The sequence below is a fragment of the Solea senegalensis genome, linkage group LG1, assembly GCF_019176455.1.
Source record: "Solea senegalensis isolate Sse05_10M linkage group LG1, IFAPA_SoseM_1, whole genome shotgun sequence".
Classification (NCBI taxonomy): Eukaryota; Metazoa; Chordata; class Actinopteri; order Pleuronectiformes; family Soleidae; genus Solea; species Solea senegalensis.
In genome coordinates this window covers 37,957,239-37,978,689 of record NC_058021.1, presented here as the reverse complement: position 1 = coordinate 37,978,689, position 21,451 = coordinate 37,957,239, and the positions used below count along the sequence as shown (strand labels likewise).

Sequence of the window (21,451 nt, the reverse complement as noted above, 5' to 3'; positions counted from 1 at the left end):
ACCCAGGGGTAACCTGAGGATGTCCTGTGTGTGTGTGTGTGGACCCGAACAAGTGGACTTTGATCAAACTTCTGTCATCCTTTCAATCACACATCCTCTCATCTCTGCCCGGCAGCTGTATTTAGGAGCCAAATCTGTGACCTGTCGAAAAGCCGTGAAGTACAGGAGGCTATGCTGACACGTGGACGCAGATCATATAATAGATGTCAAACCTCAAGGGGCTGAGCAGATGCTAACCAGGAGACGGGAAGGACAAGGACAAGGACAAGGACAATCTAAAAGACAATCACAATCACCTTAATCACCAAGTTTTGAATTGGCAGCACTGGTATCACAATACAGACACAAGCAAACTGTGGAAAACTGTATTCAATTAATATCAGTTGCTTTGACATTTATATATAATAATAATATGTTTATGTTACAGCTATAAGTCACTATTAGACCCATTAACCACCAATACAAATAGAGTAAGGCCTGCCTACCTTACAACCTTACTCATACTCATAATATTAATCCTGTATTTCATTCCTCATATCCAAACTCTGAGAACAGATGTGGTTTTGATGCTTCTTGGTGAAAGGTTCTGGGTGAGCTTCTCGTCTCATTTCGGCCAAGTAAAGCTTGTTGTCATGGAAATGCAGGAAAACCAGTTTTTAAGAAATGCAAAATGTCAAACGGCACCATGCACCTCACTGGCAGACTCACCTAACAAAGCATTTTCAAATCGTGTTTTTGACTTCCTAAAGAAATGAAATGATCGACATGCATCACTGCCGTGTTTTCCCAAACATCGTACTCCATGTAAGTTCTGTAGTGGTGTTAAAAAGTGAAAACTAAACAATTTATCCCTCATTATTATTATTATAAACTGTGATAATCGGACGCCTGGCAATCATGGCAACAGTAAACAATGGGAGCAGCGTTAGAAAATGCCAAGTTAGTTATAATTATTTATGTAACATACCACTCTACATTAAAAAAAACTACTAAATCTACTTCATCTACTTACACAAACACCACACACTATGGTTGTGCATTCAACTTTGAACTAAACACCACATTTCCTTAAGTTTAACCTGAAAATATGAGAACTAAAGAAGAGGCAGAGTATTTACTTACATCTGTAGTTTAGAAGATTATCAAGGGACTCACTACATTAAAGTAAGAAGGATATACATGTAAAACCAGAAAGGGAAAGGTCTGTTTTATAATGGACAGTTCAGACTTCTGTTTGTAATTGTAAGACAGTGAATATTCCTCAGAACAGATTTAAAACAGAGGAAATTATAATTACAGAACAGAACTTTTGTTTTTATTTCTACATAGTAAAATAGTTGCTGCGTGTGCATCAGTTTCATTAAGTGGTGTTTCGATGTCCTTGTTTTCATTAGGAACTGCACTGCGTATTGACCTCGCTTTGCCTGATGTGAATATAATGCCTCTGTAAAATAAAATAGTTTTCACATAAATATTAGAGTGTAAATACATACGCTTAAGACAAAGACACTTTGATGAGTTTGAGGTTAGGAAACTACGTTCTTCAGAGTCCTGATCTAGAGCACCACTTTTCTGTCAGTATAATTATTCGCCGCTTTATGAACAACCTGTGGGGTTTGAGCAGATGTCCAGGAGCCCATGTTGGGTCATTCGATTAATTTTCAATCACCATCATTTCCAATCCCCTTCACCTGCCTTGCCCCCGCCATTATGGGGCACGGCTGTAATCTAATTTTGTCCTATCGCACAGGAAGAGCATTAGGAGCCGTTTATGTTGACGGTGTGCTCCATTGATTTTTATGAGTTGTGCAGGGATCATGGTTGCGAGCCACTGGGTGGTGAACATGATCTCTGATGGGTGTATGATTCACTGAACATGATCCGTGTGCATGTGGGACCATCACACACACACACACACACACGCACACACAATGTGACCATTAAAATACAGCCTAAGTCGTGCGGGGCATTGACTGATTTACAATAAATATTACTTCACAGAGTCCCACAGCTGTTGTGTTCATACTTCACTCGTTCACATCCAGTTATGCTGTCAAAAATCCAAGAGCATCACTGTAACCTTGCTAATGGATAATCAGAGAGCCATAATGAAATGTTCTCTCATGGACGTATGGGCATGCATCCCATTTTCTTCTCTGAACACGCTAATATGTCATTTATTCACCCTCAGCGTGTCTACTGTGTACACAGAGAAAGGACAAATGTGACATAAGGCTTTTTAGATTCTACTGTGAAGAACACTGAGCCGCTGGTGTGAAAGTCAGATTGTTTGTGTGTTAGTGTGAGCTTGTTGGCGTCATAACATCTTTTGAGTCTGGATCAATTCTGCACTGACCTTCAATAAGTCTCACCTAGTCTGACTTGGTGCTACTTGGAAGATTCTGGAAAGGGGGCTTATCTGCTGAATTTCCACCGCAGGCAAAGTTGGTAATTACTTTTCCTGGCCACCATCATTTTATAGCAATCCATCATCATCTGAGGCTCTTCAGCCGTATGCAGCCCAGAGATGGTGACAGGCATTGCTAACTGGTTAGCGGCGGAAAGGCCACCCAAAACACAAGCACACGATATGCAACTTGATTGAATTCCTCAGGAGTAAAATTACGGCTTTGGCTTGGCACAGCGGTTGGCTCGCTCACTTGCTCTCAATGTGTAGATGTGAATTGAAGGTGGCAAGTCTTAAAGTACCTGGGAGCCGAGTTGGAAGGAGCACAGTTTAAGGTTGCAGGGACAGAATGAGGCGTATGACGGACGGAAGGGGGGAGGCGGCAGAAATGGGGGAAGGAGTTAGGGGAAGGAAAATGTGGAAGATGGAAGAAACAAATATTTGAAAGAAAGATTACCGTCACAGCTGCACACAGCAGAGATGTGGAAAAGCCAGAGTAAACAAGCTCGGTCTCTGGGGTGATTTGGGGTGTTGTGAGGAAGAGAGAGAGAGAGAGGGGGAGGGAGGGAGGGAGGGAGAGAGAGAGAGAGGGAGAACAGGAGGATGAAACAAAACCAAGAGATAGAGCGACAATAGGCAGAGAAGGAGAAGGATATAGCAAAGGGAGAGTCAATATGAAAAAAGGTTGCTAAATAAGAGGAGACGAGTCTCACAGTGACCAAATGAAAGAAATTGCGACTTAAATGGAAATTCAAGCACCCGCAGAGGGAATAAAAGCAAAAATGAGTGAGTGAGTGAAGGTGAAAGTGAAGCAGCAAGAAGGTCTATACGTGTAGGTACACGAACGCACTGTGCTAAGTGAGCCTGAATAAAACAACACTCACTTTGGCTCGCTGGGTTCACATTTAACGGGCGGTTCAGTCAAATTAAATACTGCCCTTTTAATCAAGTGATGCTTGACATAAATGAAACGTACGCATGTTTACCAGTTTAACATCAATTTCATAACATCACTGCTTCATTACTCCAGCAGCGGTGAGTCGTGTGCTACCTATGGGTCATTTAACTGTTAAATAGCTTTGGTTTGACGTTATATGTTTAAGAAAATCTAAGAATCTGAACCCCTGTCACCAACACAACATGGGCAACATACATACTACATATGAGGCCCATATATTTAGTGCAATAATGGATGTTTGTGTTCATGTAAGAATGAGTTCAGTCCCCTTGGGCTTTGGTAATTCCATTGAACTATGAGTACATCCCCTCTCCAAGTGTGAAGATTAATCAGAAAGGACTAAATATACATGTATATGCTTCCCTGCACAAGAGTATGATGCACGATGTGTACGTATTTGTGCGTATACAGCGGAGAAAATAAGTATTGAACGCGTCAACATTTTTCTCAGTAAATATATTTCTGATGGGGCTATTGGGATGAAATTTTCATCAGATGTCAGTAACAACCCAATTTATCCACACATACAAAGAAATAAGAACATTAATGTCCATGACAAAAGTTATGTGTAAGTAAGTGAAATGACACAGGGAAAAAGTATTGAACACATGAAGAAAAAAAAGGTGTAAGAAGGCACAGGAAGCCAGTATTTAGGAAGCAATCCTGCCCCGTATCAGTGCAAATTAATATCAGGTGGATAAGTCCTAATTGGTGGCCTATAAAGGTTTCTCTTTACTAAGGTGACACTCAAGAATCATTTCAAGATGGGTAAAAGCAAAGAGCTGTCCCAAGACCTTCACAAGCTTATTGACAAACATACGGATGGCATTGGTTACAGATGTATATCTAAACTTCTGAATGTTCCAGTGAGCACTGTTGAAGCTATTATTCGGAAGTGGAAAGAACATCTTTACACCATTAACCGACCGCGACCAGGTGCTCCTCGCAAGATTACTGACAGAGGAGGCCATAGAATAATTAGAAGAGTTGTCCAAGAACCAAGGACCACTCGCGGAGATCTTCAGAAAGACCTTGAAGAAGCAGGTACAGTTGTTTCAAAAAAAACAATTAGTAATGCACTCCACCGCCATGGCCTCTATGCACGCTCACCACACAAGACACCACTGCTCAAGAAAAGGCATGTGGAAGCTCGCTTAAAGTTTGCTGCACAACATTTAGAGAAGCCAATGTTATACTGGGAAAATATAATCTGGTCAGATGAGACCAAAATTGAACTCTGTGGCTGTCATAACATACAATATGTTTGGAGGAGAAATGGCGCTGCACATCAACCTAAAAACACCATACCAACAGTGCAGTTTGGAGGTGGGAGCATCATGGTGTGGGGCTGTTTTTCAGCATCTGGCACTGGCAGACTTCATGTAATTGAAGGAAGGATGAATGGAGAAATGCATCGTGATATTCTTGAGAAGAATCTGCTGCCATCCACCAGGATGCTGAAGATGGTGGACATTTCAGCAAGACAATGATCCCAAACACAAAGCCAAGGAAACAATCAATTGGTTTAAGAGAAAGACAATCAAGCCGTTAGAATGGCACAGTCAATCACCCGACTTGAATCCGATTGAAAACCTCTGGAAAGAACTGAAGATCAGAGTTCATAGAAGATGTCCCCGGAACCTTCAAGATTTGAAGACACTTTGTGTGGAAGAATGGGCAAAAATCACAACTGATCAATGTGTGTGACTAGTTTCTCCATACAGGAGGCGTCTTGAAGCTGTCATTACCAACAAAAGCTTTTCTACTAAGTATTAAATCAATTTCAGCAAGTGTATTCAATACTTTCTCCCTGTGTCATTTCACTTTATTACACACAACTTAATTTGTGGACTCATTTGTTTTTATTTCTTTGTATGTGTGGATAACTTGGGTTGTTACTGACATCTGGTGAAAATTTCATTCCAATAGCCCCATCGGAAATATACTTACTGAGAAAAATGTTGACGCGTTCAATACTTATTTTCTCCGCTGTATGTGTGTGTGTGTGTGTGTGTCTGTGGTTACATTTCCATGATCAGCACCTTGCAGATGGAGTGTTTTGCAGTGATGCATTAATTAATATTGAAGTGCAATTTGTAGATCATTTAAAATAATATTAGTTGTCTTCTGGAATAAAAAGAGGATACCGGGTGGAGGAGGACAGCTGTTGTGGACCTTCTTCCGAGACAGGACATGAATCACTACAGCGGTGAAATCCACTCATGTCCACATCTCTTACCTCTTTGATCAAGAAGATCCATAAAGTCCAGGCTGGCTGCGGCTAAATCTGAGCAAGTGTTTTCTAATCCTGCCCCGACAAGGAAATCTATTCATCTTCTCGAGGGACAAACAGATCTTATTAGGATCTTTTTTTCGAGGGTGAACGAAGATGTAGGACGAATGGTCCGAACTTCCCTGAACATTTGCAGTTTGGATCCAGCTACTGGAAGCGTGTTTGAGGTTATTGCTGCCAAAGGAGGTTCGACCAGTTATTAAATCCGAGGATTCACTTACTTTATCCAACAGCTCTGTGAATGTTTAATGGCGGTGTTCAATAAAGACAGGAAAAGATCATATTCTGTTGTGTGTTATCAGCTGAAGTGCATTGTGTTTGTCTGCACTTAGATGAAGATCAGATCACACTTTAACTCCAATTAATGAAAAACAGGTCATTGATTCACACTTTTTCTTGCCTTCACTGCTACTGTCGCTGTGTACAGGAAAGTCACAGCCTTCTCAAACATCAGGGGATTCTTTCTCTCCTTTTGCACAATGTCAGCTCGTCTTTCACCTTTTTTTAAAATTATTATTTGCACATACTTTTTTCCTGGATGGAGGCAGAGTGTTTTCTAGCTGGAGGAGAAACTATAACGTTGTCAAACTGCAGAGAGGTTTTGAAATTGAAAAAGAGAAATGCTATTATTTAATTTCCGCTAACTAACTGAACTGAGACAGACGAGGAGTTGCATAAAGGCTCAACATGCAGCGACAATCAATATCAAATGGCATTACAGTTTATTACAACTGTGGTAACTGTTGTCCCTATTTTCATTGTTTTTCTGTAAGAGCTTAGAAACTAAGCACATGCACCGGAATTTTGAGGACAAATAAATTGTACTACACAATCCATTTTTTATCATCCAAGTATTATATATATTATATTATATTATACACTATTTATTAGATATTTTGGGATTTTAATTTTACAAAGAAAGAATAACCATTAGACTTCTTTAGTTAAAGTATGCACTCATGTCAACCAACTTCAGCTGCAGAGAGTTTAATGATATCAATGTCTAACACATTGGCTAAGTTATGCTCGTCTCTTTCTTGAACCTATAGGAATAAAAAGTCAAATCCTTGAAATCCAGGTTTCGGATCGCAGTGTTAGGATTTTGCATTTCATTTCAAATTCGAGAAACAATTTCACTACTTGAAATCAACTTTTCAGAGAAGACCCGTCTCTGCATATCCCCCCACCAGCACAGGTCCATATCTCCCTCGGTCTCCCTCAGCTCTACAGTGAAATGAACTGCCATGGTTAATTCTGAAACTGATCCCTCTCCTTCTGTCTGCACATAGGGAGGAAGCGAGAGTGAGTGAGACAGTGGGAGGGTGGTGGGGTGAGAGAGGGAAAGTGAGACAGACAGAACCACCCCAGAAGGCTGAGTTAGCTGTGACAGAGAGTGATGCCCACTTCTCCTCCTTGTATCTCTGCCTTCCTTTTCATTCTTCATCACTTTTAAGCGCCCCCCGTTCTTTTTGCTTGTGCTCTCAACACAGTGTCCCAGTAATATGACACAACATCCCCCAACTCTGCCCCCCCGCCGCACGGTGATTCATCGATCTCCATATCGCATCAGACGACTTGATGGGCACGGTAAAAAGAAATTAAATCTTAATTAAATTTTCATCTTTGACAAATTTGTCTCTGCGGAGCTGCCATATGCTCAATGGATTCGGGGGGAAAATATTGAAGGAAGGAGACTTTTTGGATCTGGTGTTGAATGAGCTTGAAAATTACAAAACAGCACAAGGTGCGTTTTTCTGTCAGCCCAGTGCTTTTCTTTCTATTCAGGAGGGACAGCCTTGCATTCATATAGATTTTCCACAGTGTTATTATGTTATGCCCCCTCCAAGACAAAGAATAATAATGCAGTTTATACTAAGACTGTTTTTTTTTCATCACTTGAGGAGAGAGTGTGTGTATGTGTGTTTGTCCATGTGCCATTATGAATGTGTGTGTGTGTGCACATGTCTATATGAGCACCTGTCTGTGGGTCACCTTTTTTAATAATGTGCTGTCAATCTGGGCTCTGGGGGAGGCCATTTCACTAACCCTCCCTAACTCTCATAACGCTGATCCTCTGGGAGGGAGAATAAGTCATCAGCCTGTGGCCAAGAGTCCTCAAGCAGCGTTGATAAAAGCAGAAATCACGGTGGATGCAATAAAGGAGAGAGGGCGGGATAAACACCGGGGCTTTCAAAGTAATGTCTGCTCACTCGGATGATAGGCTGCGCCGCCTATCACTTGGCTGATGAATGGCAGGACCACTTGCCACTACAGATTCTGTCTTCATGTCTATTAAAGGTCCAAAGCCTTCAGTTCAGGTCGCCACATCTGGGGTTTGGAACGGCACAGCCTGATCTGACTTGCATTTTCTACTCTGTGTGGTGTGGGCTCGATAAGTAAATTACATAGCTATTAAATAAATAAGCACCAGCTACGTAAATACATAATTCCAGTGTACCTCACCGATAAGATAGAAGACAAAGTTCTTTCTTGTTGACATGTGGCTGTTTATCACCAGAAAAAGACGAGCTTTCTCCCTACGGTTGCACATAAGTGATGATTCTCTGTCAACAAATCAGTAGCGTGCGCTTTGATTCGCTTCTCAACGTTTGACCTAAGCCTAACCCGATTCATTCGCTCATCCCTCCCTTTCCCATGCATGGGAAACTATGGGATGGTGTTGGTATATAAAAGGCTGGTAACACTTTAGATTAGGGAACACATATTCACCATTAACTAGGTACTTAGCATACCAGACCTTAATTAGTAATTATTAAGCACATTTTAACACCTTAATCAGGAAAAATCTAAATTCATGTCATAATAGAGGTAGAATAAGGTTATGTAGAATAAGGTGTTAATACGTGCTTAATAATTACTAATAAAAGGCTAATGTGCTATTTATGCATGTTAGTGAGCACCTAGTTAATAGTGAATATGTGTTCCCTAATCTAAAGTGTTACCCAAAGGCTTTATTTTAAAGCGATTTTATAAACTAATGAGCAGTAAATTCAGTTTCTGCCAGCAAACCCTCCTGACTGGACTGGATTGACTTTGACTGATGTAATACCGTTTATTCTTCACTTTGAATGGCATGTAAATAAAGAGTTTGCTCATTAATGTAATCACTGTATTCAACGTAGATTTACTGCACATTTTAGTCTACGAGCGCAGACAGAGTGGCTTTGTTTCCTGATTTGGTCGAGCAAGTAACTGCCTCACACACGTGCGAGTAAATATATTTAATCTATTCTATATTGCATCTATTCTTAGTCACAAATGATTTCGGTGTCATCAGCCACGACTCGTGACACAGCAGACTCTGCACTATGACATAGAAAAGCTGTCTGTCTGTCACAGGAAGTGCTGTCTTATGATGCTGCCGCTGTCACTGGGATACGCTGATAATACCTCGATAACCTGGGAAAAATATGGCTTTTGTCAACAAAGAGACAAAGTGATAAAGAGAGTTTATCACCGAGAACGTTTCTAGCTTCACATTTGTTTCCATGTTCTTTGACAACTTCCTCTGGTAATTACATTAGTGCTTTTGTTGATGTGCGCCCTCTACTGGTTTAAAATCTTTATTAAACAGGATGTGCGATCCAGAACAATGACATGCGATTGAAAGGAAACAGACATGTCTGTCAATTAACCAAAAAAAAAACTTAATTGGTTAAATTCTTGACATCAATTATCAACAAAGGGTTAATGATTAACCACCCTAGAGTGTACCCAACTGTTGACTTTGGCAAACCAATAACTTTTGACTCTTGCTGGGTTTTTTTTACGCCTCTTTACTATGTTCTTCACTTCACTCTTAACATTGACAGGAAATCTTTAGAGCTCCTCCTAACTCTCAGTCAATTATGAGCCACATGTGAGCTCTATTCTCTATAAATTAATGTTGAAATGACACCACAGCTGCCCGGGAAACATTGAATAGCCAAATGTCCAATTAAAATTGAAATCCTTGCAATTTGGGCACCATGTGTTAAAAAGAGCTTATCCTCATGGCGGCACAATGGCCATGTAAGCAGCACTTTGGCAGTTTGGCAATTTCCTCACCTTGAAAAGGTTAAGGTTGGGGTCAGATCTGTGCATCTGTGGGCTATTTGGTTGCCAGGTGAAGAGAACATGGTGCACAGGTGAGAGGACAGTGGCACAGACAGGAGGGAGGGTCCTTCTCTGTCATTGCAATGGGCTGAGCTGGTTCACATTATCTGACTGATATTCCTCTTTTTGCACCTGCATGAACCAGTAAAGCAGGTAAGCTTTAAGATACCCACACAGTCTGTGCATCCAAGGACCTTGGTGTTACCTTACGTTCCTCCAATAAGTACATCAAGGAAATGTTTTTTCACCCTCGCAATATTACAAAAATTAGGTCTTTTCGGTCAGCGGAGGATGCAGAAAGCCTAATCCATACCTTTGTTACATCTAGACTACCTAGGATCCACCAGTCTTAGCTTCTCTTCATTGGCTTCCAGTTCATGCAAGATCAGATTTTAAGGTGCTTCTGTTGACTTACGAAAGTGTAAATCATGGCTCGCCCCCTCTTACGTATCTGACCTCATAAATTCTGATGTGCCGTCTCGAGCTCTCCGCTCAACAGAACACTGGGCCCCTGACGGTTCCCAGAGTGAATAGGAAGTCAGCAGGTCACAGGCCTTTTTCCTATCACGCTCCCTCCCTGTGGAATAACCTCCCTGCAGTCATCTAGCAATCAGACTCTGTCCAGTCAGTTTAAATCACAAAATTAAAACTCACTTTTTTTAACTTGCCATTACATTAGGTGGCATGATTGCTGATTCACTGCCGGTGGGATTCTTATCTGAGCAATACGGTGGCTGGTTTCATTTTTAATGACATTTCAATCATTATAATTAGTCTAGTTTATCCGGCCTACTGTAAATTACCTTTTAGGATTTAATCCTTTGACTGTTTTTCTCAAACCCCTGCTGCCTGTGTTTCGTTTCCAAGCTCTGCACTAGGTCTTTCTCTAGGCCATGTAGTTTCAGATTCCTCCCATATTTCCTGTGTCCGTGGACCACACACGTTTTTTGAAAACTGATTGGATGTTTTTGTAAAATACTGAACTTGTATCTGTCTATCCCGTCTCTCTGGCTCTTACTGAGATTTATTAAATTTTTTTCCGTATACATGGGTTTTTGTGGGGTTTTGCCTCATTCGATGTGAGGGTCTAAGGATAGAGGGCGTTACTTGCTATATAGACGGAACCTGTGTTTGTCATGTTGGGCTTTATCAATAACAGCGACTTGACTCGACACTCTGAGTTTGTATTAGTCAGAAATGACATGGAAGTTACATCATCACTGTGCTCATTTCATGAGGTCTACAAGTCACTTCCCTTGTTGAATACAGGTTATAAGAACTTGAAATTGGAAGTGAAAATGAAAATGAAACCCTGACAAGGTGCACACACGGTGGAGGAGGAATGCAGTCTTCTCAGTCATTGCACTGACTTCATGTCATGGCTGTTTTGTAAAGGATGGGAAAATGGTAACAGAGTGAATTCAGACATTCACACCTGGTGCTACAGCTGACGCTGCTTTGTTAACACTTGTGTAAACATGGAGGTAAGGTAGATACAATAAGTATACTGTTAAAAATAACACTGGTTGTGTTCACCGTGGTGAAGAAATTGAGTTTGGCAGTTGCATTTTCTCAGTGGTTTTACATTTACTGTGTCTGGCCTCCCAAAACTATTGTTTTTAGTGCAGTTTCCCCATATTTACCATAAATTAACATGACTGCGAACAGTCTGTCCAATTCCATTAGGCGTGATACATCTGTTTCAAACATTGACTCATTAGACTCCTGTCTTTGCTTCACTGTCTTTTATGCCTTTGAAACCTGATTGCTTTGAAATTTATATGAAAAATATTTTACAATTAAATGGAAAACCCTTGATTCTTGCAAAATTATATCCAGCTGAAGTATCCGACTTAGATGAACACATTAACACAGCTGTTTTTCTTCGTCTTGAATGTGTCGAAGATGTGCGTTCCATTGCATTGGGTTGATTTTGAGGTCACAAGCGTTACCTAGGACAGTTTTACAACGCGTTTAGGATAGGAGCCTGTAGGCCGGTCCTGGAAAAGGCTTGTTGAAGAAACACAGATACTTCCTGTATTAGACTAAGTGGTCCCAATGTCAAACCTGTGGTTGTTTATCCAATGTTTATGATCATGTGTATAGGATGAGGATGTTAGACAACCTTTAAAGAGTGTGGTCCTGCTCACAGAGAGTTGTTCTGACGTTTCAGGGCTGAAAACACTCTCTAAAGCTAACTGCAGTGATTGATTCTGATGCTTGGCTTGTAACAAATACAATTCTCTTTCCTTAAAGAAGGAAGGCCCAGTAAACAACACAGCTAATTAGTATTCAGGTATAGGTGCGTGGCATTTTAAGTAAAAAGTTTCAAGTACAATCTTCATGTTTTCATCTGGAATAAAGTCATTTATCTATTTATTATTAGGCTGTGTGTGTATGGGGACAACAATCCAGCTCCCTTTGTGAAAACATGTTCAGCATAATGAAGTTAGTTTTAGGTCAAGGTTAGGATAATTGTAGGATTAAACCTAGGTTAAGGTTAGGTGTGTACTCACAGATATTAGCCGTGCCCTTGGGGATGGGCAGGTAGGAGCCAGCACTCCACGCTCGCCCCTGGTACGCCCTCTTGCAGCGGCCACAGTCGGGCCCAGTGGTGTTGTGCTCACACTCGCAGCTCAACTTCTCTTTGTCATATACGCAGCTGTTGGCATGAAGGTTGCACTTGCACCTGTCAAAGAGGGAGAGGGGCGTTTGGGAGTGGGAGGAGGAGGAGGAGGAGTTGAAAGAGGACAAGCACATGAACGCGAGTGAATTTTCAAACACTGAATGAAATACAGACAGGCTTTTATTTTGTCGGACAATGTGGCTGGAGGACAGCGTGTCCTTCAGCGGCAACAGAACATGGCTACAGCGGCTTCTTCAACTTCAAGAGGCGCTAGTTCAAAAGGAGAAAAACGATTGCAAGAACAAGTCCGGCATCATTATTTCCTCCCTTTACCTTCTCCCCTTTCGACTCAGGAAGGTAGCTCGGTTTTAATTGTCCCACTGGAGAATGCATCATTGTAGTACGGTCACAGTCAATGCGCGAGGGAAGATCGAGAGGGGGGAAAAGGGACAAAGAGGTGCAAGGGGAGGCTGAGGAAAACAAGCCAAGTTAAATTGTGGAACAAGCACTGGGAGAATGAAGGCATTGAAGCTTGTAGCTCTACAAGGCGAAGAATAGCTCGGTTAGCCAGAGGGCGGCACGGAGCGACAGCACATTCTCCAAGACGAATTAATATGAGATGAGAGCTCGGAAGCATATTTTCAATCTGGAAAGAGGGGCTCCCTAAAGGTGCACTAAATCCTCGCTCACATTCTGCTCACCGTTCATTTTACAATAAACTCAGTAAGTTCATTTTCTGCTGTGGCAAGATGAGCATTGAGGGGATATCTATCTTATAAATTAATTTATGATTCAGCATTCAGCATAATGTACTCCGAGGAATAGAGAGGACGTGGAGTTACGAGACCCCTTTTTGGGGAAGTTTGCGACAACAAGACAAAGTGCAGCAAATGTTTCTTTTTTTTTCAGTGTTATTAAAGCTTTAGTGCATCATTTTTATTATTTCTTATTCAAACCTTTGTCAAATGAGATCAAACAACACTGATTAAGACTGTCATACACTCATACACAACATCCATACACTTGCTGTTTCTCAGTATTGCAGAGTTTAGATCTCTTGCCACCTGGTAACATTCCCTTGCTGCACACAGGAAGTGATTCATTTAAACCTTTGTGCACCCATGGTAAATTGCTGTGGAAATAATACATAACTCCTTATATGGACATCCTGCGTGTGTGTGTTTATAGGTCACATATTCAGGCTTTAAAAGATTTGTTTTTTTCATTTTCTTATGAGTATGAGTCAAAGTTATGATTCATTTTACATCACATTTTTAGTAGTGATATAAAGTAGCGATAATTGTGCAAATTTAAAAAAAGACGAATGGAGGGAACAGTAGCATTACATTAGTGAAGCGAGATGGCAGGTTAGTGTGTAAGAAAAGTTTCTGAAGTTAATTCTACTGCTTAAAACCCCAGTTGTTCAGCTGCTTGAGGGGATAACTGCTTCTTGCCCCCACCGGCCCCTTCGTTGCCGGGTATAAACAAAACGTCAGAGGGTGTTTTTGGATCAAGGACAAAGCATTCAAATTAGTTTGCATTGTTTCTGCTCACGGAAACCAAACAGAGGCAGAATAACAACATCAACGACAACAAAAGTTACACCCTTACAATCTTAAAATCTGAGACGAACCCCTGCACACTTCAAACGAGTTCAACATGATCGACTTATGAGGAGAACCTTTCTTTCCAAACAGTGACTTTATTTTGTCCATCTCCTATTTCCTGTCACGCTGGTGGCCTTCTTCACTGAATGAGCTGGAAACTTTCATTGCTTGACACCCAACACTGACATGCTTTATCACATACTCCCAAAAACATCAGCAAGCGGAAGCCGATTCTCACAGATAACCTCATTGTATCCACTCGCGTCTCATGAGTCCCAACGATGCCAACGCTGGCTGCAACTTCAAATAAAGACAGGAAATCTGACTTCCAACAGGCATGACTCATCGCAGATAAATGCACAGCGGCTGTTTGTTTATTTCAGGGGAAATGTTGAGCGGCAGACTAAATAGCACAATTCAAGTCTGTCTGACTGTCTGAAAGTGCCCTTTTATTCGGCTGTTTTCCATCTCTTATAATGTAAGTCGGGTGAAAGGCATCTTGTATTCATTCTTAAGGAAGAAGGAGGAAGACAGAGGGAAGAGGATGGCACAGATAGCCTGACACTTGTGTTCACTGACATCTCAGTGAGAAACTCTGGTGACAGTTGGCCACTTTCACCCTGTATCTTCTACTTCTCCACAGTTTAGCTCGATCTTGGAATTACTACAGTCATAATATCTGCTTTGTTCTGCAAACCTGTGAGCTGACTGGGTTAGCGTTTGATAGCTGCTTTCATTTCAGATCAAGTTCCAGGTTTTAAAAAAAACACCAATATTCAAAAAGCTCAAGTGCCCTCATTCAAACATTTGTCAACCATTAAATGAAGGAACCTCTCGGTTAAGTCCAGGAGGCCGTATAAAGACAGGACTTGTTTTGCGTTCTGGTTTTATTCACAAGTCGTCTGCGCAGCAACTAAATAAATCGTCAACTATTTTGACATCAATTTAAGGTCCAATTTCCTCAAATTCAAGGATCGAATGTGCGGACACAGCTTAAGATGGGAGGGCAACTTGTAATAGCCGCGTCGCCCATGGCGTCCACTTTTATTGATCTGCAGCACGCTCTGCACCAGACCAAATGATTGTCCTCTGGGTCTTGGTCAAAGTCAGTCTGTGTCATTTTCTTTGGTGAGCCAGAGATCTTGGAATTGGCATTTCCCTGGCAACACATCATTTGATCTCTCTCTTGCTTAATGTTATTCACTCGTTATTCTGCATGGAATCTCAAGACAGCAGTGGACAGAGACAGTGGACAGTGTCCGCAACACTGTAATAACGACTCAAAGTTTGTTCTGTGCAGGCTTAGAGTAAAGTCACTAAATAGGCAGAAGGAAACGGCACGCAACGTAAAGTTAAACAAACCATTCTTTCCCCTGGCTCGGTTCATTCGGTCTCCATTTCTGTTATTAGAATCTGTAATGTGTAAAATGCCGTCTTTACGGAGAACTACAAAGGAAAAGATTGTTTACGTTTAGTGCTGTTTACGTCTGTAAGCAATGCAGGGCAATTTTCAAAAACTTTCAAGTTTTTTTTTTTCCAAATGTTTTCTTTCAAGGATTTCAAGGACCTGTGGAAGCCCTGTTTTAATAATTAAAACATGCACGGCTCTGAGTTTTCAGCTTCTGAAATGGGAATATTTTCTGGTTTCTTTGCTCCATGTAGCAAAGAAATCATTAAAACTGAATAATTTAGGTTTGTGGACATTCAAGAACATCATCATTTCCAGGTTTGGTAAACACGAAGACTTTCTGACATATTCCAAACAAGAATAATTGATTAGCGGATTAATAGATTATGAAAATGATCATTAGCTGCAGCCCTACATCAGACCATACACTATTCACACGAGTATATAGTATGAATGACATGTAAGTAATACAGTGCAATGTAAAGTGCTTTAAAATGTTTATAACACTAGAAAAGAACCAATATAGTCCCATAATGAGTCATGTACCAATGGTCTGACCTCATCTTAATTTCTTTACGATTTGCTTTTATCTGAAAAGCACACAGTTTTAGCAGCTTTGCACTGCATCTTGTGCTTGTGATTCCGATGACATTAAATTAAACACAAAGCTATTATCTGGTTCACTGGATCAGGAGGTGACATCAACGTGTCCCTTTGTAATTAAATTAGGGTTTAATTGCATTCTGTGTCATGTTCTTATAAAGTAATGTAAATATGTAATGATTATTTAATTACATCTCTGAAGTAATTAAATGACGAATATCACCAGTGGGTGATTATATCAGCTAAAGCTGATTAACGCACGCTCTGTAAATGACATGTTGCGAGGTTCGCTGCACTTTAGATGCATAAAACACGCTCATGCTCATGGCTGTGTGAGTTGAGATGTTCAGGATTTGCTTCTGCAAGAAGATCATGCAACATAAAGTGTCTATAAAAGTAGCTTAGCCATTGACACCTGTATTTTCAGCTCGCCAGAAATGTTACTAATTCGTGTTTCATACCTTCCGTTTGCACATTTCATTTTCAGGCTGTAGCGTAAGAACTGTAATTAGACTGGCACTCGAAACGTCACAACGAGGGAACCAAGGCTGTGTGAAAGCAGCTGTGGGAACTATTCAGTCACGTTAATGTGCTCAGTGAGTCTGTACGAGAACAGTGTTCCCATGAAAGACCCTTCAAGGCTCTGAAAGACATTGGACTCTTTTAGCAGCTGTAACATGTAGAGCTGAAACGATGAATTGATCGTAAATCGATTACTAAATGAATAATGAAACGACAACTATTTTGATAATCGAATAATCGGTTTGAAGCTTTTTTCATGATTAAAACAAGATTTCCGATTGTTTAAGCTTCTTAAATTGAATATTTTCTTCATTTATTTGCTCTGGATAACAAATAAATCATTAAAAGTTAATCATTTTTGATCAACATTTTTTAAGGTTTTCTGATATTCTGAACACCAAACGATTAATCGATTAATCGAGAGAATAATCGTTAGTTGCAGCTCTAATAACATGTAACATTACTGCACTAAAATATCTAAAAACAAGACAAATCTAATGCATTTTGATGATAAGTGTACTCACAACAGCCAACAACATTGCTGACATTCTTTAAATCCATAGAATAAATATTTCTATTCAAGGTAACAGACAATTTAGCTGGTCGGTAGCATTTTAATTACATGTCTGCTTTACTGGTCTCTGGGATGTCTGTCATGAAACGAGTGACAAGTGAGACAGACGTCCTAGTCAGGCTAATGAATTGTCCTTTGCTTTGTTTCATTTTAATGTTCCACCAAAGTTCTCCCCATGAAGCGCAAGCACACAGGGAAACCAAGCAAGGGAATGATTGTCATGATCCCGCGCTAATTTACCGACATCATCAAACTCTTGTGTGAGAAATAACAACGTGTTTGAAAGTGTCTCCAATTAAGTGGTTAAAATCACAACAAGAACTGACTCAAGTCTCACACGACATGTGTTTTTTTAGAACTTAAAAAGTCTGGGGCTTGTTAATATGTAGATATGTGTGTGTGTTTGTGCGTGAGTGCACATGTGGTGTAAAAAAATGACTCCACATTGAGCCCTTTGTGGTTTAACCTTCAGCTTCTTTTACAATCGCCAACATTTTAATCAGTGGCCAGAAATAATAGCGCTGTCGGCATAATGAGTGAGACCGCCAGCGATGGCCCGCGGGGTCTAATGCCCATCAGTGCTGTTGTTGCTGCCAATCAGCCGCGGCTCCTCAGCGTGGAAACCAGGTGAGGCTTCTTCACCGCTGCACCAGCAACAAGGGCTTCAGAGAAAGAGCGGAGCAAAATGTGTATTTAACTGCATTTTAATGGGAAATAGGAAATGCCGTGTCTTCATTTCCTCTGGGGCTCCCTCCGTGGGTTGTCTGCCTCTGACTTTCCATCAGTCTGTGTATCATCCTCTTCATATCACTCTCCATCCACCCCAGTCTGTCATTTTAAACTCTGCTCCCTTATCTCTCCTATTCATAAATATTAATTGGGCTAAAGCATCTTTGTTTTTGTGTGATGCTCTCAAAGTGATATTGCTCAAGGCATTATTGAGTGTGCCAGCCGCTGCCTGTGAGCTAAACGCCCTGATATGTATTCACAAAATTGCTCATGAGGCCGTGAGCTTAAATTGCTCGAGTGGCAAAACAAAAAAGGAGAGAGGGAATAAAAAAAGAGTTCTGATTCTGTTTTGTCTGTGTAAGAAGGAGCAATATATATTTTTTTTTTCCCTATCTGACAAGAATATGAAGTTCCCCCGTGAAGTGTGGGAGGCACATGATATCATTGGGCATATATTTATTGTTATTATTCTTTATCTGGTGGAAATGCAAGCGGAGCAATATGCTGAGCTTCAGCTCACTGAGAGCACTGTGTCTCTGACCTCTGTGGTAATGGGATTCTGACTGACAATGTGGGTGCAGGTGACATATTGTGCCTTCGTACTGATGATGCCAACAACAACAACAGTCAAACACACAAGGCAACATGAAGCCTTTTCTTTCACATCGCTTCAGCCAATACTCATTCCCCCAGCTTCTCTCCATTTTGCTCATTGTGACTTCAAAGCCAAACTGTATCAGCTGCTAATTAATAGTAATTATCTGCAATCCGAGCCGACAACATCCCCGACGCACAAAGCTGCTGATCCCAACAAACTGAACCGACTAGACTCAACATGCTCCTTAAGTGGGTTAACTAAGTGAAGCAATTAAATTTCAATCTAACGCCCAGGTGTTTTCATACACAAGCCAATTGGGTTAAACCCTTGGTTAATAAACGCCTTTTTTTAGCCTGTGTCTGCTGTAAATGAGTGAAAACACACGAGGGGTTGCAGGGGGCGGGCAGGAGGTGTTTGAGAGAATATTCCGCTGCAATTATAGGATAATGAAAATAAAATGGAAACACAGGGGTGGCTGCGAAAAAGAGGTTGAGGCAGGTGGGGGGGTTGTTGCAGAGAATATAATTATACAGACCTATACTGAAACATTTAAAATAAAAAAGCGCAATGATTTTGTTTCATATGTTTTTTCTGAACACACACAGACACACACAGACACACACTGCAGAGATACACTGTACACCAATGGGCTCTTCCCCACTGACTCGCCTGCAGCTGCTGTCTATATTGGTCTAAAGCACATCAGCCCGTCTGCTAACATGTTGCCTGCTAATTGCCTCCTCTACCTTTTTTCCTGTGGTCTGCAGTGCATTGTGGGAAATGGAAGGTGTGAGAACTCAGCACCAGCTCCCCTGGGATGGACACCTCCCCTCTCGGCCAAAAACTAATTATACACCTCTTCCCCATCCCTCTTTCTCCCCTTACTACAAAGCAGTTAAGGGGAAAGAAAAAAAAATGGGGGCAAATTCTCTTTCTTTTAAACGTCAGCTTTTAGTTCAGTTTGTTGGCACGAGGAAATACATTTACTGACACTGTATATTAGTGCAGGACTCCACTCATTTAGCAATAACACGAGAGCCACTTCACTATTTTCATTCTGATATTTTGGCCTGGTGAAGCTGCCTGAACTGAAATCTAAAAAAAATCAAATAGAATCACTGCGATCTGCCATGCTCAGTATACGCTACAGTATATTTGTTTTTCTGCTTATGCCAACATAGAGTCAGTACTCTGTTTTATTTATTTGTACAGTTTACAACCCGGTAGAAACACACAGGAGAGAGCGAGAGATGCAGAGGGGAAGATTTGAGGCCAGAAATGGCAAACAACAGTTTTCATCACAGTTCATAAAGAGGCAACGTACTGTACATGAACAAAGTACCTCGCGGAGGGGAGCTAAGTCTCTGCAGAGGCTCTAGTCATTACTGCTCAGCTGCACTTCCAAGCCTGTGTTTGCGTTCAAAAAGTGCATACTGTAAATATGACAATAGCCAATTAAGCCTCAGAGTCGTACACGAGAACTGAACAATGGCCGTCAGCTTAAAAAAACAACAAAAAAAAAACAACACAACTGCAGCATCTTCCTCTAAAACAAACAGTGATAAATCTAAAATACAATATAATCTTGCAAAACTAACACGTATTTATCATTAACACTGTAGTTTATTTTGTCATCGGCCCGCCAGTGCAGTTCATCTCCTGTTCACTGCACTGAGGTAAATGTGTGGGCTGCCTACATTCATCCGTCCAGGCCATCCATCTATCGAATACTCAGCATTACTAATGTATGGACTTGGACATGCTATCCAAGCAGGAGTCAATCAAGAGGTCTTTACTGCCTCTGACATGCCAAGCCGGTTCAATAGAATCGACATGCGGGGGCCTCACTGATATTGCTCACAGCTAAAGACACAGAGTGTGCTGCAGAGGAGTTAGAGAGGGAGGACGGAGGTGGAGTGAAGTGACAATAACCCATCTTGTCATTTCATAAGCGACATCACTGATTGGAGCCCTTAAAGGAAGTAACTCCACAGCATCGTTCATCAGTTTGACTATATTTTGACCTCGGTGAGAATGAGACGACGCGCCTGTGGCTGCAGCGTCAGACCTCTGACATATCATTAGTGTCTGATTCTACGTTTTTTGTGTACTTCACATTTGTAATTTCACTTTTACTTTAGTATGTTTCGTTTCAACATCACATCTGTTACGGAGTAAAAAGAAATGTTGGTTACACGGGAAACGCTGGCAGTTCATGATGAGGACAGGTGAATTGGCACTAATTAAGGCCCTTGAGTGAGTGACCTTTGACCCAATTTGACTGACACATTATATGTTTACATATTTATTTTGTCAGCACAAACAATTCATGTGAGATTTGTGTCCTTTTTTTTGCTTGTTAAAAAAGTAACTTTTAAACAAGCTACTTTTTTACTTTAACTTGAGTACATTTTTAGACGAGTACTTTCACTTGTATTACGTAAAAATGGATCCAAAAATGATGATGTTACTGAACTGAATCCACTGTTTAGTGTTTTGTAAAATGTGATCCCTGACATTATTTGCTACATGATGACCCAATAATTGTCTTACTGCCCAAACACTCCTGGTATTATGGTGTGGAAAAATATGTGTGCCTCATGTTTCAAATGTATTGTCTGAGGAAAAAGTGCGTCACTATTTTTCTAAAACAATCTCACGGAGAAGCAGTGGAAACAAAACTGATGAAGTAAAAGGACATTTTTTTAAAAAAAGGGATAATAATAAAACTATTTTCCTGTCATCTTGGTGCTTCTTGATAATGTCCCTTCTGCAGCGCTTTATCCCAAGCATTGCGGCAGTGAATCTCCCACGGCCGCGCACACTAGGGGGCAGAATCTGAAACAGGGATTGGACCCAAAGAGCAGGTGTAATTACAGAACGTGTTGGCAGTTTTCCAGTGAGAAGAAGAGTTAACTTTTAGGGCTTTTAGCATCGCTCTCTTTTAAACTCTGACTGAGGGTCATTAGGATGGTTACAGTGTGCGATGTTGTGTTGAGAGTTAAAAGAC

General features: G+C 40.9%; 1 protein-coding gene across 7 annotated transcripts in view; it reads right to left on the bottom strand.

Annotated features, from left to right (window-relative positions):
- Positions 1-21,451, bottom strand: part of ntng1a (netrin g1a) — a 182,301-nt gene that overhangs the window by 18,005 nt on the left and 142,845 nt on the right. For all 7 annotated transcript variants that reach the window (XM_044022799.1, XM_044022825.1, XM_044022833.1 and 4 more), the window contains one exon: positions 12,291-12,463. In XM_044022799.1, the coding sequence (XP_043878734.1) occupies positions 12,291-12,463 (173 nt within the window). The remainder of the gene's footprint in view (positions 1-12,290; positions 12,464-21,451) is intronic.